At 38.6% G+C, this 20,631-nt stretch overlaps 2 protein-coding genes and 1 pseudogene across 5 annotated transcripts; 2 read left to right on the forward strand and 1 right to left on the reverse strand.

Annotated features, from left to right (window-relative positions):
- Positions 1 to 388: 388 nt before the first annotated feature.
- Positions 389 to 4,554, forward strand: LOC115743416 (PHD finger protein ING1). 3 transcript variants are annotated; one of them, XM_048284233.1, is made up of 7 exons: positions 389 to 572; positions 764 to 835; positions 1,271 to 1,434; positions 2,396 to 2,459; positions 2,614 to 2,694; positions 3,942 to 4,003; positions 4,230 to 4,554. In XM_048284233.1, the coding sequence occupies exons 1-7, from the start codon at positions 545 to 547 to the stop codon at positions 4,341 to 4,343; spliced, it is 585 nt and encodes a 194-aa protein (XP_048140190.1). In that variant the 5' UTR covers positions 389 to 544; the 3' UTR covers positions 4,344 to 4,554. The 3 variants fall into 3 exon arrangements, with proteins under 3 accessions (XP_048140190.1, XP_048140188.1, XP_030534040.1); XM_048284231.1 differs by having other exon boundaries at positions 390 to 572; positions 2,614 to 2,713; XM_030678180.2 differs by having other exon boundaries at positions 393 to 572; positions 2,614 to 2,713; positions 3,942 to 4,101.
- LOC125313624 lies at positions 4,360 to 5,737 on the reverse strand (annotated as a pseudogene).
- A 920-nt stretch (positions 5,738 to 6,657) lies between these two features.
- LOC115743347 (protein BLISTER) lies at positions 6,658 to 20,253 on the forward strand. 2 transcript variants are annotated; one of them, XM_048275863.1, is made up of 14 exons: positions 6,658 to 7,009; positions 7,054 to 7,216; positions 7,911 to 8,622; positions 8,736 to 9,334; positions 11,326 to 11,445; positions 12,297 to 12,362; positions 13,748 to 13,858; positions 14,479 to 14,555; positions 15,560 to 15,627; positions 17,202 to 17,315; positions 18,323 to 18,501; positions 18,653 to 18,721; positions 19,344 to 19,502; positions 19,752 to 20,253. In XM_048275863.1, the coding sequence occupies exons 2-14, from the start codon at positions 7,151 to 7,153 to the stop codon at positions 19,830 to 19,832; spliced, it is 2,421 nt and encodes an 806-aa protein (XP_048131820.1). In that variant the 5' UTR covers positions 6,658 to 7,009; positions 7,054 to 7,150; the 3' UTR covers positions 19,833 to 20,253. The 2 variants fall into 2 exon arrangements, with proteins under 2 accessions (XP_048131820.1, XP_030533946.1); XM_030678086.2 differs by having other exon boundaries at positions 6,658 to 7,216.
- The last annotated feature ends 378 nt before the right edge of the window (positions 20,254 to 20,631 follow it).

The raw sequence follows: 20,631 nt of genomic DNA on the forward strand, positions 1-20,631 counted from the left end.
TAAAATAAAGCACTCCCTTCACTTTATTGAGAATTTCATCTAAAATACACACTTATATATATAATATTATCTTGACTTTCTCTTTAAAATTAAAATTATTATTCAACATGCAGCCGATTTAATTAAAGTATTACATTGAACGTGTACCAAAAATTTAAAATTATATTAAATAAATTAAAATTTTGGAAATAGCATAAATTTAAAAATTATATTGAATAAATTTAATGTTAGGAGATCAGTTTACAAATTGGATCAATGTTCGGGCAGTATATTTTTGTAATTTACCGAAAGATTATTCATGATACATCTAGACGTCAGATCAACCAGTTGGGGGGAAATTCTACGGTCCGTACACAACCCGGTTCATCTCCCCCCCATCAATCATCCATCCCCACCGAAACGGTCAGGAACCCGGTTCACTTCCGAAACCATAACCATTTCCACCACCTCTTCCCACCTCCACCACCTCGTCCTCCTCCGCCGCGGCCGCCTCCTCTGCCACCAGCAGCCGAACCTCCGGACCTGCACCACCGCCGCCTCCTTAATGTCCTTCCTTGATGAATTTCAAGCAGGTGAGTGCCCATCTCGAATTCCCCCGTCCTTTTGCATCCTTCCCATTGCCCCGGTGAAACCCTAATCTTTGATTTTTCCCGGCGTCGGCAATTCGCAAGTCATGAAATGGGTTTGCTTGTGTTTGTTTTTATCTCGGTGAATTGAAGCACGTTGCTGTCGACTAAATTGGAGTGGCCCATTTTCTGTGCAGACCTTGAAGCGTTGCCTAACATACTGCAGAAGAAGTACGCGCTGTTGCGTGATCTCGATAAGAGTTTAGAGGGTACTTTCAGTCATCATTTGCTCGGTCACATTCTATTCTGATTGTTGTGGCAAGTATGATTATTGGGTTTCTTGGGGAGGTCCTATAAAGAGAGAACCTTCAAAGCTAAGTGGTTGTTGGGTTTGTCAGGTCAACTTTTAAACTTGGGATTAATGGAAACACAATTAGGAGATGCAATGGAGTTGTTAGTGTCATCAGCTACTGGTGCCAGCTGAAATAAGTGTAAACTTCAAATGAGTCATCGAAGGGCATTCTTTATCGTCATGTCTTTGATGTTCTTTTGTAGGTGAAGTTATAGAATTAAACGATTCTGTAATTTCCATTTGGTAGACGCTTGGCGTATGTTATTGCATGAAAGAGACGATGAATTGTAAGCTTTTATGGTTTTGTGAAGTATTATGTGACCTTCTCCTTTTCTTTTTTGAATACGATCAGACCTCAAAAGACAGAATGAGCAACGTTGTGAGCAAGAAATTGAGGAAATTAAGCAGGGTGTTAAGTCAGGTAACACGTTCTCAGATGAAGTGCTAGACGAGCAAAAGCATAGCATAAGGATTGCCGATGAGAAGGTTGCTTTGGCTGTCCATGCGTATGATTTGGTATATAACAGTTTTTAGCCTTTGTTTATTCAAATGATGCTGCTTGTTTTGCTTCTGATTTGGTGCACTGACTATTCTTGAATAATTTTTGGTGCTCATGCTTCCAGTACATTTCTTAGTTATTGATTTTATTTTTCTCCAGAGATACAAGTTATGCATTTCATGTATACCGGCTCCCTGCTTCTGTAGTTATGCGTACTTTTTGTTGCATGGAAGTAATATTGCATCCTTGTGGAGATCAATGCCTCATGATCTGAGAACTTCATAGCTCATTGGTAACAGGACAAAGTGCCCACACTTATGATTCAGATAATAGTCTCTCTATAGGATGGTAAATATCAAGGATGTATTTTCTCTCATGCAGGAGCAAACACACGCTAATATTTGCATGATGGGAGTGGGATTTCATTCTTGAGTCATCTCTTCACGTGCCTATGAAGAGACAATCAAGCATGAGCCATCAGATTTGGCAGGGAAAAAAAAAAGAAGAAGCATGAGCCATGAGCAAAAATTTAGTCAAATGTTACGTTGTGCTCTAGAGAGCTCATGGTTAAGGGTTGCTGCCTTCATGGCTTATATGCATATTGAATCGAGAATTCAACTCGGCCGCATGGCAATGAAGAGAGCTAGCATGAACCATGTGTGGAAATGTTAATAAAATCCACTTCATGCTTTGGAGAGGTCCATATTCACAAAACGTCTCATGGCTAAGGCTTGCTGTCTCCACTGCATACCTATTGCTTATCATGGTTTTGTGATGTCTGTTAAACAATACTGGATATTGATTGTGATTTGTTTCTCTTATCAAAGTTGAACATTTTTAATTGGCTAAACAGTCATCATATCTGGTCTTTTTTTTTATTTTGTTGCCCTTTGTCTGGCCATGACGTTGTCTGGAACTTCTTTTAAGTTTTTGTTCCTTGAAATCTGGCTGACCATGCATATGTTCAACCCGAATCAGGTAGATACACACATACAACAGTTGGATCAATATCTGAAGAAGTTCAATGAGGAGCTCCGACGTGGTATTTAATTAGCTCTACTAATTAATACATTTCATCCATTTCTATTCATACATTTTGCAAGGTTTTTACCTGGAGTTTCTACTTTTTCTACTATATGCTTATTGCTATTGTCTTGTACTGAATATCTTTTCAATGCAACCGCTGATGGCTGCAGATAAAGAGAGTGTTCCTCCGGAGGGCATATCTAGTTCCGGTGTCGATGCTCCCCCGAAGTCTGGCAGGGGTAGCGAATCTGGTAGAGGAGGACGCAAGAAGTATCTTTCTTTACTATAGATATCTCTTTGTTGACTCTGGAAGTTGTGGGGTATATGCTCTGTCATTTCTGACTCATGACCGCTATTAAGCTCCCTCGCTCCCCCGCAACGAACGCACACTAACAAGCACACACTCCCCACCACAAGGAGTCACCCTAGGGGGGGTTGGTGGGGAGGGATTAATGAGAGAGAGAAGTTAACAGCTGCAGCATTGGAGAACCTCTCATATGAAAAGGGAACGCCTTATGCATGAAGAGGACTTAGTAGTAATGTGAAAAGCACAGAGTTGATGGAAAATTCCTCATTAGGATCTGTTGGGGAGGGATTAATGAGAGAGAGAAGTTATCAGCTGCAGTGTTGGAGAACCTCCTGTATGAAAAGGGAATGCCTTGTGCATGAAGAGGACTTAGTGGTAATGTGAAAAGCACAAAGTTGATGGAAAATTCCTCGTTAGGATCTGTATCTGACCTCCCATATAGATTTGCGTTGGTGTTGGTGGATAGACAAAGAATTAATCATTGCTGGTAGTTCACTTGAACCCTATAAAGTCAGAACATAATTTGCATAAATTGAAGCTAAAATTTAGGCTTTAGCACGGACTTCGGCATCTGTCTCACCGAATACAGCCATACTAATGCTATTTGTACATTGTATCTCATCCTTGTAAAGCGGTCTTAACACTTGGATGGGCTGAAGATGGAACTTTGATTCCTTGTACTCCCGTGCTAGTCCATGAGGGCGAGCTTTGGTGCGATGGTATGGTTTGAGTCGTGAGACAACCTGTTACCAAAAAGCAACACAAAGGCTACATACCTTTGCTGACCCTCATATATGGGGAGCCCCCTGCCAGAGGTTCTTTATGTGTCCTATGCTTGTTGTATTTGAAGATTGGCCGTAAGTTTTAGGCCGTCATGTTCCTGATGTTATAATGTTGGCGGAACTACTAATGGAGTTGAGATTGGAATGAGATGGGAATACGCTATCCTGAGCATCATCGACTTCATTCTTTTTTTCGAATGAATCTGCTGTACAAATTGCTGTGTTTGAATAGCTTTCCCCTATTTTTTCTTTATGAGAAAAATACTTCGTATTAAATCTTCATCTGCATGCGTCTGGTCTAGTTAAGGATATTTCAGTGCTTTTTATGGGTAGTAACTGATGATTTGTTAGTGGGCATGGTCAGCCATGAGGAGTGACACTTGTTTATGGTGGCCATTTACTTGCACAGGACTCGCCTGGCTACTGCAGCAGCAACAGAAACCACTAATGCAGCTTCCACAAATCCTCCCGGTATGGAATTGGATATACCCATAGACCCTAATGAGCCCACGTACTGTTTTTGCAACCAAGTTAGCTTCGGAGAAATGGTCGCGTGTGACAATCCCGATGTATGGCTTCGAGCTTCTGATTATGTTTCACTTTTGCTTCCTCCCTCCTGCTAGTTATATCCACTGTCTAGTATTCGATCGACTTCTGGTCTTCAGAATATCTGATGTGCTTTCTTCTTCTTTGACAGTGCAAGATAGAGTGGTTCCATTATGGCTGCGTCGGACTGAAAGATGTGCCGAAAGGAAAATGGTATTGTTCGGACTGTGCAGGTCTGAAGAGTCGCAAGAAAGGACGACGATGATGATATAGATTGATGAAGAGCTTGTTTCCAGTGTAACTTAGGATTTGTACATTCTGTACTAAATCTTCAGCTTTAGCCGGTAGTTGTGGTTTTAGTTGGATGAAATTGAATCCTAACCTTGTTGTCACATTTTGTAAAAGTTTGTCTGAGAAAACTAGCTGACCTTGTTGTACTTATTGCCAATGCAAAAACCAAATCTTTGACAGAAAAAGGGGCTACCGTTCTTATGCCATTCGAAGACTGAGTTTTTTTTTTTTTTTGGGGGTCGAAATTTTGAAGACTGAGTTCACAAGCAACAAGCAGTACAAGAGTCCATCCAATCTTATACATGGAAAACGAAAATGAAAGAGAAACTAGGATGCTATGATCTTTTTTAGTGCTTTTCAGCTAATTTGATGAACATCTCCTTTTTTAGCCCTGAAGTGGTCCAAGGCGCTCTCATAATCTGGAAGGCTTGACTTGATCACTGAAACTTGCTTAAAAGTTCTCCATCCATTCGTGCAAAAGAGGGAATGTTTCGGCCTTTTCACGAACTTCACTCATACCATGTCTTCCATGGCCGGCGAGGTGTGAATGGTCCATCCCAGGGCAATGTCCGCCGTTGTTACCTTCCGGCTTTCAAAAAACTTTTTGTTTCTGCTAAGGCCGTTCTTTTCTGTTGTTTTGAAGGTGTCCAACGGCATTAAATTATGAGTTATAGGTCAGAACGATTATAATAATAAGGAGCTCTGAAGGCGAGGTTGATTTCCCTTGCATAAATTTAGTGAGAGTTGATACCGTTCTCCTAATAAGGCCATGACAGGCTTAAATTAAATTTTGTATCGAATTGGACTGTACATGTCTCATTCGAGGGATTAAATGCCCGGAATAAATTGGGCATGGTACAATCTAATACATGGATTCGATATCTTTGAGAGCAATTATGGAAGGAATTGTGATCTGGTGTTCTTTCATGATTTTTTCTTAATTTTCTTTGATACGACGAAAGAAAGTCTGCGACCGATATTTCGCCCGCCCTAAACAATTACGGAGATCTTATGGCGAATTGGATTGTATCGCACCAAAGACTTGCTTATGCAGACAATAATTTCAGCTATGTACTCGTAGCTCAAACCCTTTCAATTGGAGAGCCTAGATGACCCTATGGGATAATGGACTCGACCATAACTATGGCCTCATTTGGTTCAGCATTGTAAATGAGCATTGAGACTCTAAAGTCCCTTGGCCAAATACAAATAGTGTTTGGTTCATTTTTTGACTGACTTTGGGGAGATGCAATCGCATTTCAAATGCTCTCCAAAGTCCTCTAGAGGTACTTTGGGCTAAAGGACTTTTGCGAAATGCAACTAATTTTTTTTTATTTTAATTTTGTCACCGCTGCCGCCCACCGCCATCACCTATCGGCCGCCGGTTGCTAGTTGCCGCCGCCGTCGCCGGTCGCGGGTGGCCACGTGTGCCGGTCGCCGCCGCCTTTTTTTCAAAAAGAAAAAATATTTTACAAAGTTCATTTTTCACCAAACAACATTTACTTCAAAGTTGCTTTCTAAATGTGTTTTTAAAATACACTTTACTAAAACACTACTTGCATTTTGAAAAGGGCCTTTAACCCAAAGGTATTTGCATTTTCTCAAAGTCTCTTGGCCAAATGTTGAACCAAACAGGGCCTATGTAGCTTCACATCATCCTCCATTGATGGTGAGAAAGAGCTGCAAGTTCATTGTGGAATCGACTTTATAAATATATAAGTTAAAGAATAATTTTAGCATACATCGGCAAACATCAAAATTTGTTTTTACAGCCCTTTTTGATCGGTGAAATACGATTTTTTTTTTCGCACCTTCCTTGCATTATATCAGTAGTCATCCAATTATGGCCTTACTTCTTTACATTCATGTAAGCCGCAATTTTTTCTTCTTCTAATTTTTCAATCAAATTTGACTTCATTTTACTAATCTCATTTCAATCGCAACGTCTCGATAGATGACTAACTACAAGCTTTGATATTCACGACATTCAACTCCTAATTCGAGCATAAATTAGAATAGAACGAGAGAAGAGTCAAGGGGGGGGTCGGATTTCTCCAATTTCGAAATTGGTCACAAAGATTTGGGTGATTAGTAGTGTTAATGGAAGAACTTAGGTCTAATTGATAAATTCGAAAAATATATAATTAGAAATAGAGAGTGAATAAAAAGCGACAAATTATTAATTTCATGCGCATGAAAAGCAAATGTCAAAACGGCCGGTATAGTTACCAAACTGAACAACCGGTTGATGTTGTCGCGGTGCCGGATCGTATCCTCATCGTATTATTACCATCAATGCAAGAAAAGAAAAAAATAAATAAAAAAAATCCCGAAAAAAAGAGGAAGAAGAACAAGAAGAGGGAGATCTGCACTTGCAACTCTCGAATTTCACAATTCCTGCTCCTCCGATTCTCTCCCACCAGATCGGACGCGCTTTCTTGTCCTGAATTTTAGGGTTTCTCATCCTTCTCTTCCAATTCTCATTCCATCCGTTTTCGAATTGTTCATCCATCTTTGTTCTGTTCTCGCTTTGGCCGCCGGAAGGTTTCGTTTTTTTGGGTGCATGTCCGGTTCTGGCCTCTCGATCTTTTTTTTTTTTAGCGATTGGTTAGTGGGCGCGGTTGCCGGAGTTTTGGCTCTCGGTCGCTGATTCGCCGTTGAGGAGCCGGTTTTGCGGAGTTTTGGTGGTGGGCGGCGGCGGCGGGGTTGTTTTGGGGAAGTGGGGATTGGGCGTTGATTTTGAATGTGCTTCGTTAGGGTTGCTGGATTCGTCGGTTTCGGATGGCTTCTGCGCAGGTGCTGCCGAGTTCGCGTAAGCAAGAGCATCTGGAAGCTGGCAAGCGCCGGGTAAATTTTGATTTCTTAGATTTTCCGATCTTTTTTTTTTTTTTTTCAAAGTTTGGATTGCTGCGCCTCTTGAACATTGGCATCTCTGCGATTGCTCGAGTATGCGATGGTTTTTAATCTTATTTCGCAAGGTGTGGTTGTTTGATCATTGATCCATGTCTTGTCAATTTAGCTGATTAGACTTTAGAGGAAGAGAGTGTTGTTCCTGCTGAATTCTTTGACCTAGAGAATTTTTTGAAGTCATTCTTGCTGCAAAGAGGAAACAAACGGTTTCTTCATGCATCTCTTTTTCCTTCTTCCTTCGGATGTTTTGCTAGGCAACTTAATGATAGCTGATTTTGCTGCCTCGGACTCTGTTCATAGTAAACGCCTTCACTAGTTTGACTTGACTGGAATTTATTTGTTCCCCCACAAGTGGCGTTTTTCGATGTTCTCTAACTTTTGGCAACCTAGGTTGGGAAAAAGAGGTTTCACAAGGGTGCTCAAGGGTCATTCTTTTCTTTTTTCGGAAAGATAAACACAATCCCAGAAAGAAGTTTTTCTCTCTGAAGTTTTTTGTAGATGTCACAGACTTTCCGAAATAACATCTCTTTGTACGAAATGACATGTTTTGAACTTATTGCGCTTACTGTGTTTTGATTACAAGCACAAAGTTTTATATCAATGTTTTTTAATGTGAACTTAACTTTCTCAGCTAGAAGAATTCCGCAAGAAAAAGGCTGCAGATCGAGCGAAAAAGGCCGCTAGTAACCAAATTAATGCTTCTGATGGTGGCCCTAATGAGAAAAAATCACTGGATGCTGAAGTTGGGCGACTTGCAGATTCTGACGCTGTTAGATCGTTTAATGTACCTGGTGGAGTCGATAATCAACCTTTTGCTGCAGAGAATAATGATGATGTAAAAGCATTTCAGTTTTCCCAGAGAAGCAGGGAAAATTCTGTTAGTGACGTTCATTCCTTACCAGAGTTTCCAGTGGGTGTAAATGATGCATTCTCTAAGTATCCAGCACAGACAATGGGAGAATACCAAGAACGTGAGGGCTATGGAGGCTTGGCGTCTAATGGACCGATTGGCTATAGCTACGGCCAAGAGAATAATCACATGAAAAGTGATTATCGAATGTATGCTGCAACTTCTGGGTTTACATCTGACCAGTCTGATGCTTTATCCACACAAGCCAGTCAGGAGATTGGTCGCAGTTCTGGCCGCTCTAGTTTCCACGGGAAGGAAGAATCTCTGATGAAAGAAAATAGTGGGAGTTCAAATGACTTATTATTTTCAAATCTTGGTTCTTCTGTTGTAGAAAATTTCTCTCCCCAGAATTCAGGCAGCTTTATTTCACCAAATTATCCCAGTGATGCCAACATATTGCCTGGTGCACACACAAGTTCAATATACAATGAAGGTATTCTCTTTCTGTTGTTTTATTTTTTGAATGTTGCTGATAGGCACTTTGAACAGTCATGCATACATCACAAGAAAAAAAATCCAACACTGTTTTGTGCTGTCGTCTGGCAGACTCTGTGCAACCAGCTACCAACACAATAAGGTCTCCTGCTGGGAGTGGGTTGAGAATGTTTGATACGGCACACTTCAACGGTTCTCAGATATCTGATTTTCAAGAAAGGAAGCTTGGTAGCATCTTTGACAAGTTGCCTAGTACACAAAGTGCAACTTCTCAGATATCTGGCTATTCTTCATCTGATTTGAATTTTGATTTTAATAGTTCCTTGAACAATATTCCTCTATATTCGACAGTTAGTGAATCACATCCACGAAGATCACGCCCGTCGTTTCTTGATTCTCTTAATGTAACTAGATCTTCACCATCACTTCCTTCCAAAAACGTTGAACCAGAGGAGCCTGTCGCAATTAATAGCTTGAATTTTAGCAGCATTGATGCTGGAAACTCAAACCCTTTCCGTCATACAAATGATGGGAATGTAGGGCCGTTCTCCAAACCGGGAGCATCACATGGACCTGATATACCCATGCATTCCATTAGTCCTTCACCTTTTGTATTTAATTCAGAAAGCCATGCTGGTGAGCAAAGCATCGAGAGCAAACCTGAGTTCTATACCTCTAAACAGAATGAAGATTTTGCTGCATTGGAACAGGTAATGTGTTTAGATTACTCAAATTTGTTGGATTCCATGATTCAGTTCCCATTTGAGGAGCGAAAACATGAACCTCCAAACTGATTCTAGCTGAGATTCAATCACTTGTTTGACAACATGTTGGTGATCAGGCTTCCCAAATTGATATGAATCAATGTTTAACGTCATGTGGTCTTTAGGTTTAATGTACTCTGATGGTGCTATTAAGATGCAGATATCGATGCAAATGGTTTAGGCTTGTTTTTTCTTTTTGTTTGTTACAAAAAGAAATTTTTTTCTTTTTTTTTTATGTTCTCAATTCTAGGAAAATAAAAGCATTTAAGCAGTTGTCTCAAAGAAGATGCTGACTTGTCTTTGTCCCAATAACTAATAGACGTTGACAAAGCATGTTTTGGTTTCCCATTTCTTGTCCATCTAATTTTTAATATGCCACGAATTAAGAAATTTTTTTCACAAATACATCCTCTCCAAGACGTGTCAGTATGTTAAGATGTAAATTCACCTCTATTATTTGTCTTATGTAGTTACAGAAAAATTGCTTGTTGCTGACTCTATGTCGTATGTAATTCATATTGCGGTGTGTATTTTTCAGCACAGTATCTCTGAATTTTTCATACCAGTGCTCGTTTACTGTTAAAATTTTACTTAAGAATCTCTAGTTAGGAATAATGAGAATCTATCGCAGGAAGTGCAATATGTGCGTTTATTTAAGTTATGTGTAACTTCAAATGTTAAAACCATGGAACCTACTTTTTAACTGCACTCCCTTGATCATGAGCCATTTGATCTTCCAATATCATTCCCCATCTTACTATTCTTATGTCGTGTGTTTGCATTTTCACATTTGTTTGTATCACCCAGAAATGATTATCGAAGCACTTACCAAATACTTTTATCCAATCTAATGCAAGTTCTGATAACTTCTTTATAGGATTATAATTCACAAGACTATATAAGTTTAAGGGTAGCAAATTAATGTGATGAAGCATGGTAAGATGGTGCCCCCTTCTTTTTTATATATCATCGTGGGGAGAGAGAGAAGGGAGTGGGTTGTGGTTGGATGGAGAAACGACTAGGATACTACTAGTGGGGGTGGATAAAATGTCATTAAATACCAGTCCAGCTCTAGCATGAGGTAGATACTTGTGTGAAGACTAAAATCTTTGCATTGGCATTTTATGTCCTAAAAGAGCCCTGAGTTTCAAACTGAACTTAGTTTTAAATTGAACTCCCTCGATCATCAGCCATATGCGCGCCTTGTGATCTGTTTTATGTACTCGTTCTGTAAGAGAGATGAGGGGAGGCACTTCTAAAGTATTGCCCACCTTTCTTTTGTATGTACTTTTGTCTTGCATCTTTGTAAGGTTTTATTGATATGAATCATCTTGTCACTGCTGCTTCAGGTTACTTGACTTTGTGTCAGGTGGCTTGTTGCCTGTTTTATTTATTATCTAATTTCCAATACTTTGTTGTTTATTAATGTTCATTTATATTCCTGTACCTTTGTTTTCCTATTTACTCACATAACCCAGAGCAGAAGTGTCAACATCAATTTTCTTTCTGCCTTTTTTTAACCCGTTAGTGGTATCACATACTGGGTCACTCCATGTTGACAAACTTCAGCAAAAACAAAAAATGGCATGAACCTAGACTATGATATTGCTTGTAAGAACTTGACAATATGTTAATGGTTAATTTCTCGAGTTGCATGGCATCACTTATCACTCTTCACTAGGTTATGTTTCCATGATATCTGCCTATAAAAGTTGAGAAAGAAGGATTGAAAGAACGTGTCAAACTTTATTTTCATAGTTGATGATATCTGCTTTTGAATAGAGTGAGGGAAGGATAGAGTTTTCAGACATCATGCTTTTGCATGAACACGAAAAACCATGGAAAGTAACAAGTGATTGGAAAAGTCAAAACTTTCTTTTGTTAGGATAAATACTTGTTTGATAGTCAATGTGATACCTTTTACCTGTTCAATGCAGCACATTGAAGATTTGACGCAAGAAAAATTTTCCTTGCAACGAGCTCTTGAGGCTTCAAGGGCTTTGGCAGAGTCCTTAGCAGCCGACAATTCTTCTTTGTCAGACAGTTATAACCAACAGGTTCCCTTAATAGCAATGATAAATATATCAATTGTTACCACTTTGATGCTTATGTTTCTTCTTGTTTGGTCATTTCTGAGTAGTTTACTATTATCTGCAATATTTTTTATTTTTAATTTAATGTTGATAGTTATGCCCATGGAATGTTAGGATTTTATTGCAATGGGAAGAGACAAGGGTTAAAGATGTATGAAGTAATCTCATTTTATTTTCTTTTGGTCCCCTTTGAGTGTGAATGGAAGAGGAAAAAAGGAAAAGAGGGTGGGGGGTAATGTTAATGATCTTGTCTGGGTATTAGAATTAGTTACGACTGAAAGATCTATCTTTTGGATATGCTAAAAGTTAGGATCTGAATGATGCTCTTTGCTTACACCATGTCAAATAGGTTTAGGATAAAATGATGAAGATATATTTTTACATTCATTGACATCTTGGTATGTTATGCGAATGATAGATATGTGAAGCAATCAACTGATATGAAAATGAGGATTAGCTGGGTGACAAAGGCAGTGGGCCTTTCTGGCAAATGAAAAATAGCGAATTTATATCGCAAGCCCTTTGCTTCTTTATAGTCTCTTAGTACATGTCCTAATTTGTGTGGGAAAGTGGAATTAAACATGTACTGATGTGTTGGGATACTAAGCTGAGAGTTCTTGTTAAATGCTTGGTTGTAAAATTGTGATGACTACTTAATTGAGTGTTAATTTCTGGTGCACTACTAGCTACAGCACAAGGTGTCACATTCCGAGGAACTGTTTCATTCTTATGCTTCTTAAAGCACAATGCTTGATGTTTTAAGTTATTGTGAGTTTGTATTTATTTGTTATTTTGTGTTCTTTCTCATATGCCAGAGAAGTGTTGTCAACCAACTGAAAGATGATATGCAAAATTTACAGGAGGAGATTAATGCACGACTGGTAGGTACCCGTATTTTTGTCATTTGTTTACTTTACGAAAAATCTGTCATTGGTATTTTCTTTTGCGTAATTTAAGTTTCTGTAAAGTTATGTACTTCTACACTTACACAATGCCATGATTCAAAAGTTTGCTGGTTGTTTGACTTTTATCATGCATTAATTGCATGTACATGTGATGCCTGATGTTGATTCGATTTCATCCATAACGTAGAGAGGAATTCTGTTGAAGGTGATTTGGTTTGATGTGTTACCTTACTAGGTGATGATGAATCTCATCGATTCAGTATAGGCGCGCGCAATGAGCTATTGGAAAAACTGAGAAGAGCATAAGAGAAATAGATAATGGCATTGTTTCCAATCCATGAAACAGTTTGTAAGGATTCACGAGAACAGCTCTTCTCTGTAACTTAATCATGCAAAGGAGGCTATCTCTCTATCTCGATACATCACCTCCTGTCGCATCACATGTCGGACACGTATAATCTATTTTCCTTACAAAATTCTTGTGGATGTGCATAAGCATGCTGTTAAAATGCCGTCAATCTTGCAAGTCAACCTTAAAAACATGCACAATTGTATCTTGAGCCAGAGTGAGCTATAACTGGGCCTTTAATGACATAATGGGTCAAATATGGACTTTAGGAAGACATACATGTCTCCAACAGTATTTTCTTTGACTGTAGGTTTTGCCAATGGTAATTAAGAGGGGTGACAAAAATCCTATTTGATGCAGATATGGTGCAACATGCAATTATGCATGTACCTGCTTTACATTCCACTTTAGAAATGGTTCAGCTAATGACCTGTTTTTTCACTGTTCCTCAGCAAAATAACTATATATGGTTGTCCTCAGTTACATTTCTGAATGGATTACTGATGATAGTCATATCAAGTGTATATTGTGGTTTTGACTGTTATATTGTTTCGGTTAAGTATTTTTCTATTTGCAAGGGAAAAGTTCACTGTAGGGCACCAAAGGGGTGATACTCATAATATTAGAAAAGGAGCTCAAAGAAGAGCTCATTTGCCAAAGAAAGCATCTACAACTCTTCCACTAACCAAAGGTGTAAGAATTTGAACTAGTTAAAATCAGTAACAATAAATTTAAGACTCCTTTCCCTTGAATGCATGTATTCTCATATCAGCAGGTAGGATTACTTTTGGAAGGACTGGCAAAGAGTACTATTACTGGCGTATAACCCGCAGACTCTTAGAAATTCCATGAGTCTGAACTCAATTTCTTTTTCCCTTGCTGTGTTTATCCACTGACTCACTGTTTTTAGATGGTCGCCCAACTATCTTTAGACCAGGCAGTTTGGTTGCGCAGTTGATATTTGCAATGGTATGGCTGATTCATGAGCAACTTCTCTTCTTGCATTTGCTAGGTGGAGCTTGAGGCTATCAAACATGAATATACCAATGCACAATTAGAATGTAATGCAGCTGATGAACGGGCCAAACTATTGGCTTCTGAAGTTATTGGCTTAGAAGAGAAGGTAAGGAGCTTGCAGTGGAAGCAAATTTCTCCCCCCCGGTCGTTATTTGGTATAAGAAATGTCTACCATGAACTTAATTATGTCTTCTCCTTTGATAAGATAAGCCACGAGACATTTGGAGGATTTCTATTTAGCTGTAAGCATTTATCTGAAAAAAAAGAAGTGTAAAGTATAGCAGCTGAGAAGAACGGTTTTCTTTTCACTATTAGACCTATTTTTTTCCTGAATCTTTTATGGTATGCCTTCGTCATTGTTTGGGGTCTGCAAAGTTGCCTTCATTTTTTTGGCCCAAAAAAATGAAGGCAACTTTGATCCCATTTTGTCTGGTGATCTGGGTGTACTTGCAGTCAGGACCTTATAGTGATTTTCCTACATAATAAATTTGTCAGGTAATGCGGGTGTACTTAGCAAATTTTGATCTAAGTGGGCCATCTTTTGTCTCCCCTCTGACCTGATGAAAATTTCACTGTGTTGTGCCGGTATTGGGGTTATTGCAATGATACAGAGTCAATAATTAGATTAATTTGCATTTTCTTACCATGTGAAATGGTTGGTGAATGTACATGCATTTCTGTGGATGTTTGATTACCCTCAATGAATTATTTCTTAACTGATTGTAGGCTCTCAGGTTGAGGTCCAGTGAGTTAAAGCTGGAAAGGCAATTGGAAAATTTACAAGCAGAAATTTCTACCTACAAGTATGTGTCACTTTAGATGCACTTTTTACAATGGCGATGTTTTTGTTATATCTGCATGCTTGAATTGCTCATTTGTCCTGCAAGAAGTTCTCTTAACTTTTCCTTATTCTCAGAAGTCTACTTTAAGGATGTCTGCAATTGTTGCTGGACGATGTGAAGACTTTACTATCAAGTCTTATGCGCGTAACTCTGGCTATCAACGAAAATGTTTATGACCTATCGAATTGACATTTCCAGTGCATGTTATAAGCTGTCTCGTGTATATCCAGTTAAGATTAGAAAAGAAGCGAGGGACCTTTTGACATAGAGTTCCTACTGCAATCGCAAGATGATTTAAGTGATGACCGCAGTTTTGTGCTGTTTTGTTAATTTCTGATCTTTGGGTTGTAGTGTATGGTTTAAAAGTGACACAGAAAAACTGACTCATCACGAGATTTTTAGGATATATTTCATTTGAAGAAAGCTTAGTCAGCTAGAGAGGTTGTGTTGTTGAGATATTCTTGTAGGAGTTGTCAAGTTTTTAAGACAGTATGGGTTTTGTGAAATTTTTACAATAGGTCACGGCTATTAGTTCTAAAAGTTTGAGCTAATAGATGAAGTCGTATTTAATATTTAAATGTCCTGACCTCTTGCTTTGATGCTGTTTTAAAATTTGTTGGGCTTCCAACTGTTTTGAAAGCTTAAATTGTTATATGAAGCCATTTAAGATTTAAATGTTGTAATGTGGGTCTTTCTGCAAAGGATGACAATTCTAATGGTCATAATTGCTGATTGTGAAATCAAATATATGCAAGAAGCCTAGTTGTTGGATCAACTTGATGAGAGCTATATGCATTGCAATCATTAGTTCTCCTGTGAGAAACAGGAGACACTCGAAAATATTTCCTCTCTTTCTTGGGTTGATTTGAGGGAAGATATATGCTATTCTGTGGAGTAGATATCTGCATGCATTATATTGACAGTGATTGATGATTTTGACTGTAGCTGTTATTAATGCGATGCAGAAAGAAAGTATCTAGCCTAGAAAAAGATCGTCAGGACCTCCAGTCCACTGTTAGTGCTCTTCAAGAAGGTATGTCTTGACTATGTATCAATCTATTTGATGTGTTTATTTATTAATGTTAGTTTTTCATTTATAGTAGCATCATAACATCTTCTATGAAAGAAGCCAATTGATTAAAAAATTATATTTGGGGATCCAAAATGTAGACACTGCCTTTGATCAAGTCAATCTGGTCAACAACAATTTACAGCTTCAAGTAAAGAAACCTATTTTCAGATAGAATAATTACTATGCCTAAACTTCCTTTAGAACCTAACACGGTGCAAGGTGGGAAGATGGATATTTTTTTTCTGTATATACATTTTGAAGTGAATTTTACTTTCATGCTGGATTTTGTTGTTCTTGTTCCTGATAGTATATGAAAGATGAATCTTCCACTTCCTTGGAAAAGCAACTTTACAGGGCTGTGACGAAACTTTTGGAACCCACGTTGCACTGTAATATTGGCCCACTTTTAAGTAAACCAGAAGCTAAGCCTAATGATTAATAACGCGTTAAAGGGAAGACTAAACAATGTTGGTACTTATAGAATTAGAAGTTATATCGTGGCGTGGGGGTGATATGGATACATGTATAATTTGTAGTTGTTAAAAGGTTCCTAAAAGGTTAAGCCGACGAGTGCAATGAGACTACATGAATAAAATGTGCATTGAAATCCCATAGACAAACGATATGCACACGTCTTCTCATGTGAAACTGGAATGAGAACAGCATATGGAAGAGGCCAAGGGAATCCTCAAATGTGAAATAAATCTAGAGCAAAACCTGGTTCTGATAGTATATACAAAGTCCAACCTAAAAGCTTAACCTATAGTGGAGGAAGCTTCAAAATTGTTAGGTGCATTGGAACCCCATAAAGCAGTGATGAGGGATACTTTAACAGTATTTATTAATACGAGATGTGTTTGTTTGAAGAGCTAAAATAATGCATCAGAGAGCTCAGAGAAGAAACACAAAAACTCCATATAACTTGGGTGCATCATTGAAAAGAGTCGCAATCTTTATCATTTAACATATAACATTGCTTTATGAAGAAATTGCATGGTTTTGATGCTTCTCTATGCTGAGGTTTACTCAGCAGCATTTTTTAACGTTGAAGACCACAATGAATATTCACTTTGTTCTATTCTTTGGTCAACTATATAAGTAGCAAGCACTTTTTGGTTCTTCTGATGTATACTGTTTGGTTATCAAAGTGCAAGATTTGGAAATTAAACCATCAAGTGCTGTCAATGCGGCATCATGTCGATGCAGTCTCCCTTCTTCAATTGACTATCTAAACTTCATCTTTGATGAAAACTTTTCCTGGACATGAAATCCCCCTTTTGTTAATTAGACTGAAAACTCCCAAGGATAATTGACCCATCGGCCTAAGAAGAGTGAACTTTTTGAGGAAGGAGGCTAAAGCTAAGTGCACTTGATTTACAGGCAGTGGTTCTTTTTCAAAGTAGTTCCTAATTTTGTGTGCTTATTATAATGTAGGCAACGTAAAAGGATTCTAATGGATGGGACAGCTGTACCTGATCTGCCTGTTAGTTGTACATTTGTCATCTTTCTGCTAACATCCATTATGTTTGGAACAGAAAAGAAGCTGTTGCAGTCAAAGTTACGGAAAGCTTCAGCTGGTAAGGTTTCTGGTGATTTAAGCAAGAGCATTGCCAGTAGAAAAGATATATCCACTTCAACTGATGACCTTGGTAAGGGCGGTCCTCCATTTCTCTGATGCTACTGTGTACATATAACTATTTCTTACTGATTTTTTATGTGTGGTACATGTGGGGAGGGAGGGAGGGTTGTCACTTGGGAGCCCTTTGATCCTGATGCTCAAGCAAATGGAAGAAACGCTAAGGTTTAGAAATGCTAGTTGGATGGTCCTGCATGATCAATTCTATGTATCATCAATGTTCAATTGGACCTGGTTGGGAAAAAGGCTTAATGACCCCTTGGCCATATTTAAGCCCTTATGTGCTGGAATTGAATGAATGGTGTTTCTTTACCCCATTTGTGAAATTAAACAATAAATGCTTTTCCTTCAAAGAATAAGGATTGCATCTGGCAACTCTAAGTCAATGACCATTTATACGAGGGCAGCTGAATTTCTCCACATTGACTTTTCATTCTGGCCCCTCTCCCACCTTGGTTTCATCATGAAAAATCCCTTCCATGTCGTCAATTTCAGCAGATTCACCTGATAGCCCTTCGAGTTGAATGCTGCTTTCCGGATGCTCAAGCAGATGGAAGAAATGTTAGGGTTTATGAAAGGATTTGAAATGCTAGTTGGATGGTTCTGCATGATCAATTCTATGTGTCATCAATGTTCAATTGGACCTGGTTGGGAAAAAGGCTTAATGAACCTTGACCATATTTAAGCCCTTATGTGCTGGAATTGAATGAATGATGTTTCTTTGCCCCAGTACTGAAATTAAATGAAGAATGCTTGTCCTCCAAGAATAAGAGATAGCATCTGGCAACTCTAAGTCAATGACCATTTATACGAGGGCTGCTGAATTTGTCCACCTTGACTTTTCATTCCGGCCCCTCTCCCACGTTGGTTTCATCATGAAAAATCCCTTCCATGTTGTCAATTTCAGCAGATTCATGTTGATGTACATGGAAGCAAACAATTTCGAATTACTCTATGCGGAGTTTAGACTTAAATTGTTTCTGAATTCATCACATTCTATTGAATTTGTTGTAAATGCAGATGTTATCTCGGAAAGTCCCATCCAGCATATGGAACATGACAGGTCTCTCTCTGGCTATGATACATCTAGTTCCCTGTTGCTGTCTGAAGATGTTGAGTTAAATATCGAAGCTTCATCTGTATATATACCTGCTGATCAGATGAGAATGATCATAAATATCAATACAGTAATATCAGAGGTATAAACTTCTCTAGTCCTTATTGTCAACTTCCAGGTTTCTTGCCCTTGACTTAGTCTTTTATTCAAGATTTTCACTTACATCTCTTGGCTCTCGGGAGTTGTTGGTATCTGGTTACCATGGGTTATTCATGTGGCATTGCTATTTGCAGTTAGCATTAGAGAAAGAAGAGTTACTGAAGGCATTGGCGTCTGAAACATCTGAAAATACCAAACTGAAGGTAGTTTTGTCTGACTTGTATCATCTGTAATCCCACTTCATTCTATCTTGATAAAATCTTACTGCAGAGTTTCCAGGTTTTCCTGGGTCCGCATTCACTCATTCTCTTCCTCTACTTGGAAGGCTTAGCGCTCATGCGTAGCAATGCACTAGTTCTGTCGTCAAGACCTCAATGTTATTTGATATAGTTTGTAAAGGTTTGACCTCGTGTATATATCCATTGATGGACTTTATGTCTTTGTTTGTTCAACCTAACAATGGAGTTTTGCAACTTCAGAATCTAGTATGTTGAGAATTTTGGATAGTGCATGCATAATTAAGTAGCTGTCCATTGATGGACTTTATGTCTTTGTTTGTTCAACCTAACAATGAAGTTTTGCAACTTCAGAATCTAGTATGTTGAGAATTTGGATAGTGCATGCATAATTACATGCCCTATTATACTGCATCTTTCTGTTACAAAGTCATGCTCGCAATCATTAGTGGGGTTTTTTTTTTTTTTTAATGACGCGGCACTTCATCTATTGTTAAAAATTTTTCCCTCACGGAATATGTTGTCCCATTAGTCCCACATATTGAAAATTAAATTCTGATTCTTTGTTTTTTATCTTGTGTCACTGAAGGCCTTGAATGAAGAGTTGTCCCGCAAACTGGAAATCCAGACTCAGAGATTGGAACTTTTGACTGCTCAGAGCATGGTCCATGACAATCTGACAATAACCAAACTACCTGATTCCCACGATGTGCAAGAGAATACTGCATATGCAGATGAGGGTGATGAGGTATTGTGTGTGTGCGTGTGTGACCCGTGTGCACGTAGGTGTGGGTGCAGGGTGGGCATACATGTTTTCTGTGCATGTCTGTCAGCATGTGTGCCCATGCTGATATGGACACTTTGTGCGTCATCTGTAATTGCTTGCCCTAAGTAAGAGAATTTCCAAATGAGAAGGTGGATAGGTTTTAGTATTTATTCCCAGGATTTAGAGTGATTGCGAGATATTTGCTGAACTAACCTCTATTTTGTTTTCTAGGTTGTCGAGAGGGTATTGGGATGGATAATGAAGCTTTTCCCTGGAGGGCCTTCAAGAAGAAGAACCAGCAAACTCCTTTGATACCTGGATTGGAGGATCCCTTTTGATGACGAAGCTGCAGGAACCCGAGCGGTGTCTCTCTTTTGGTGATTCATCACAGGCCATTATCTGTATATCCGAGTCGATAATACAGTCCATTCTTTGTGACATGAGGGAAAAATTGAGCAAAAGGCCTTCCAAATAGCTAGGCCAATTCGGTTTTCATCTATTTTTTTAAAATTTTATTCTTTTTTTGTTTTTTAAATTTGGACATAGGTCAAGAGAGAAATTCTTTCTTTGCTCTGTTGGGATATCAAAATTTTGGTGAGAGAAGCATTGGGCATGGAAACATTGAACGGGGATATGGAGTCAAAACTGGGAAATAATGTGTATCACCTGTTGTCTTATAGTACAGTCTGCAGCCCATTTTTGTTGTATGTGGGTTGTAGCTTTGGGGTCAAAAGTTACAGAGAATGAGATTATCAAGCTTGGGAGATCCACAGATTTCTGTCTTTTCTTGTTCCTTTTCTTCTCAAGTCTTTCAAGAGCAATGCTTAATCCTTTACCTTTTTGGTTGTACGCATAAAACCTGCATACTCCCTAGGTTTTTCCATGAGGCGGAATGTGAATAGTTATTTTGGGGTCGTAGATTCGGGGAAAAAATCTAAATAAGGCTATGAAGTGTTTTTATTTTCTCAAATAAAGGTTAGAAGTGAATCTTGTTTTAAATAAAAGTTTGAACTGCTTTTATTATTTCAAAGAATGATCGGATATTTTTGTCATTCGTATTTTTTTTATTTCCTCGTACCTCTCCATCGCTGCTGCCTTGCCCATTGGGTCT

This window comes from Rhodamnia argentea, chromosome 1 (genome assembly GCF_020921035.1).
Source record: "Rhodamnia argentea isolate NSW1041297 chromosome 1, ASM2092103v1, whole genome shotgun sequence".
In the NCBI taxonomy this organism is placed as follows: domain Eukaryota; kingdom Viridiplantae; phylum Streptophyta; class Magnoliopsida; order Myrtales; family Myrtaceae; genus Rhodamnia; species Rhodamnia argentea.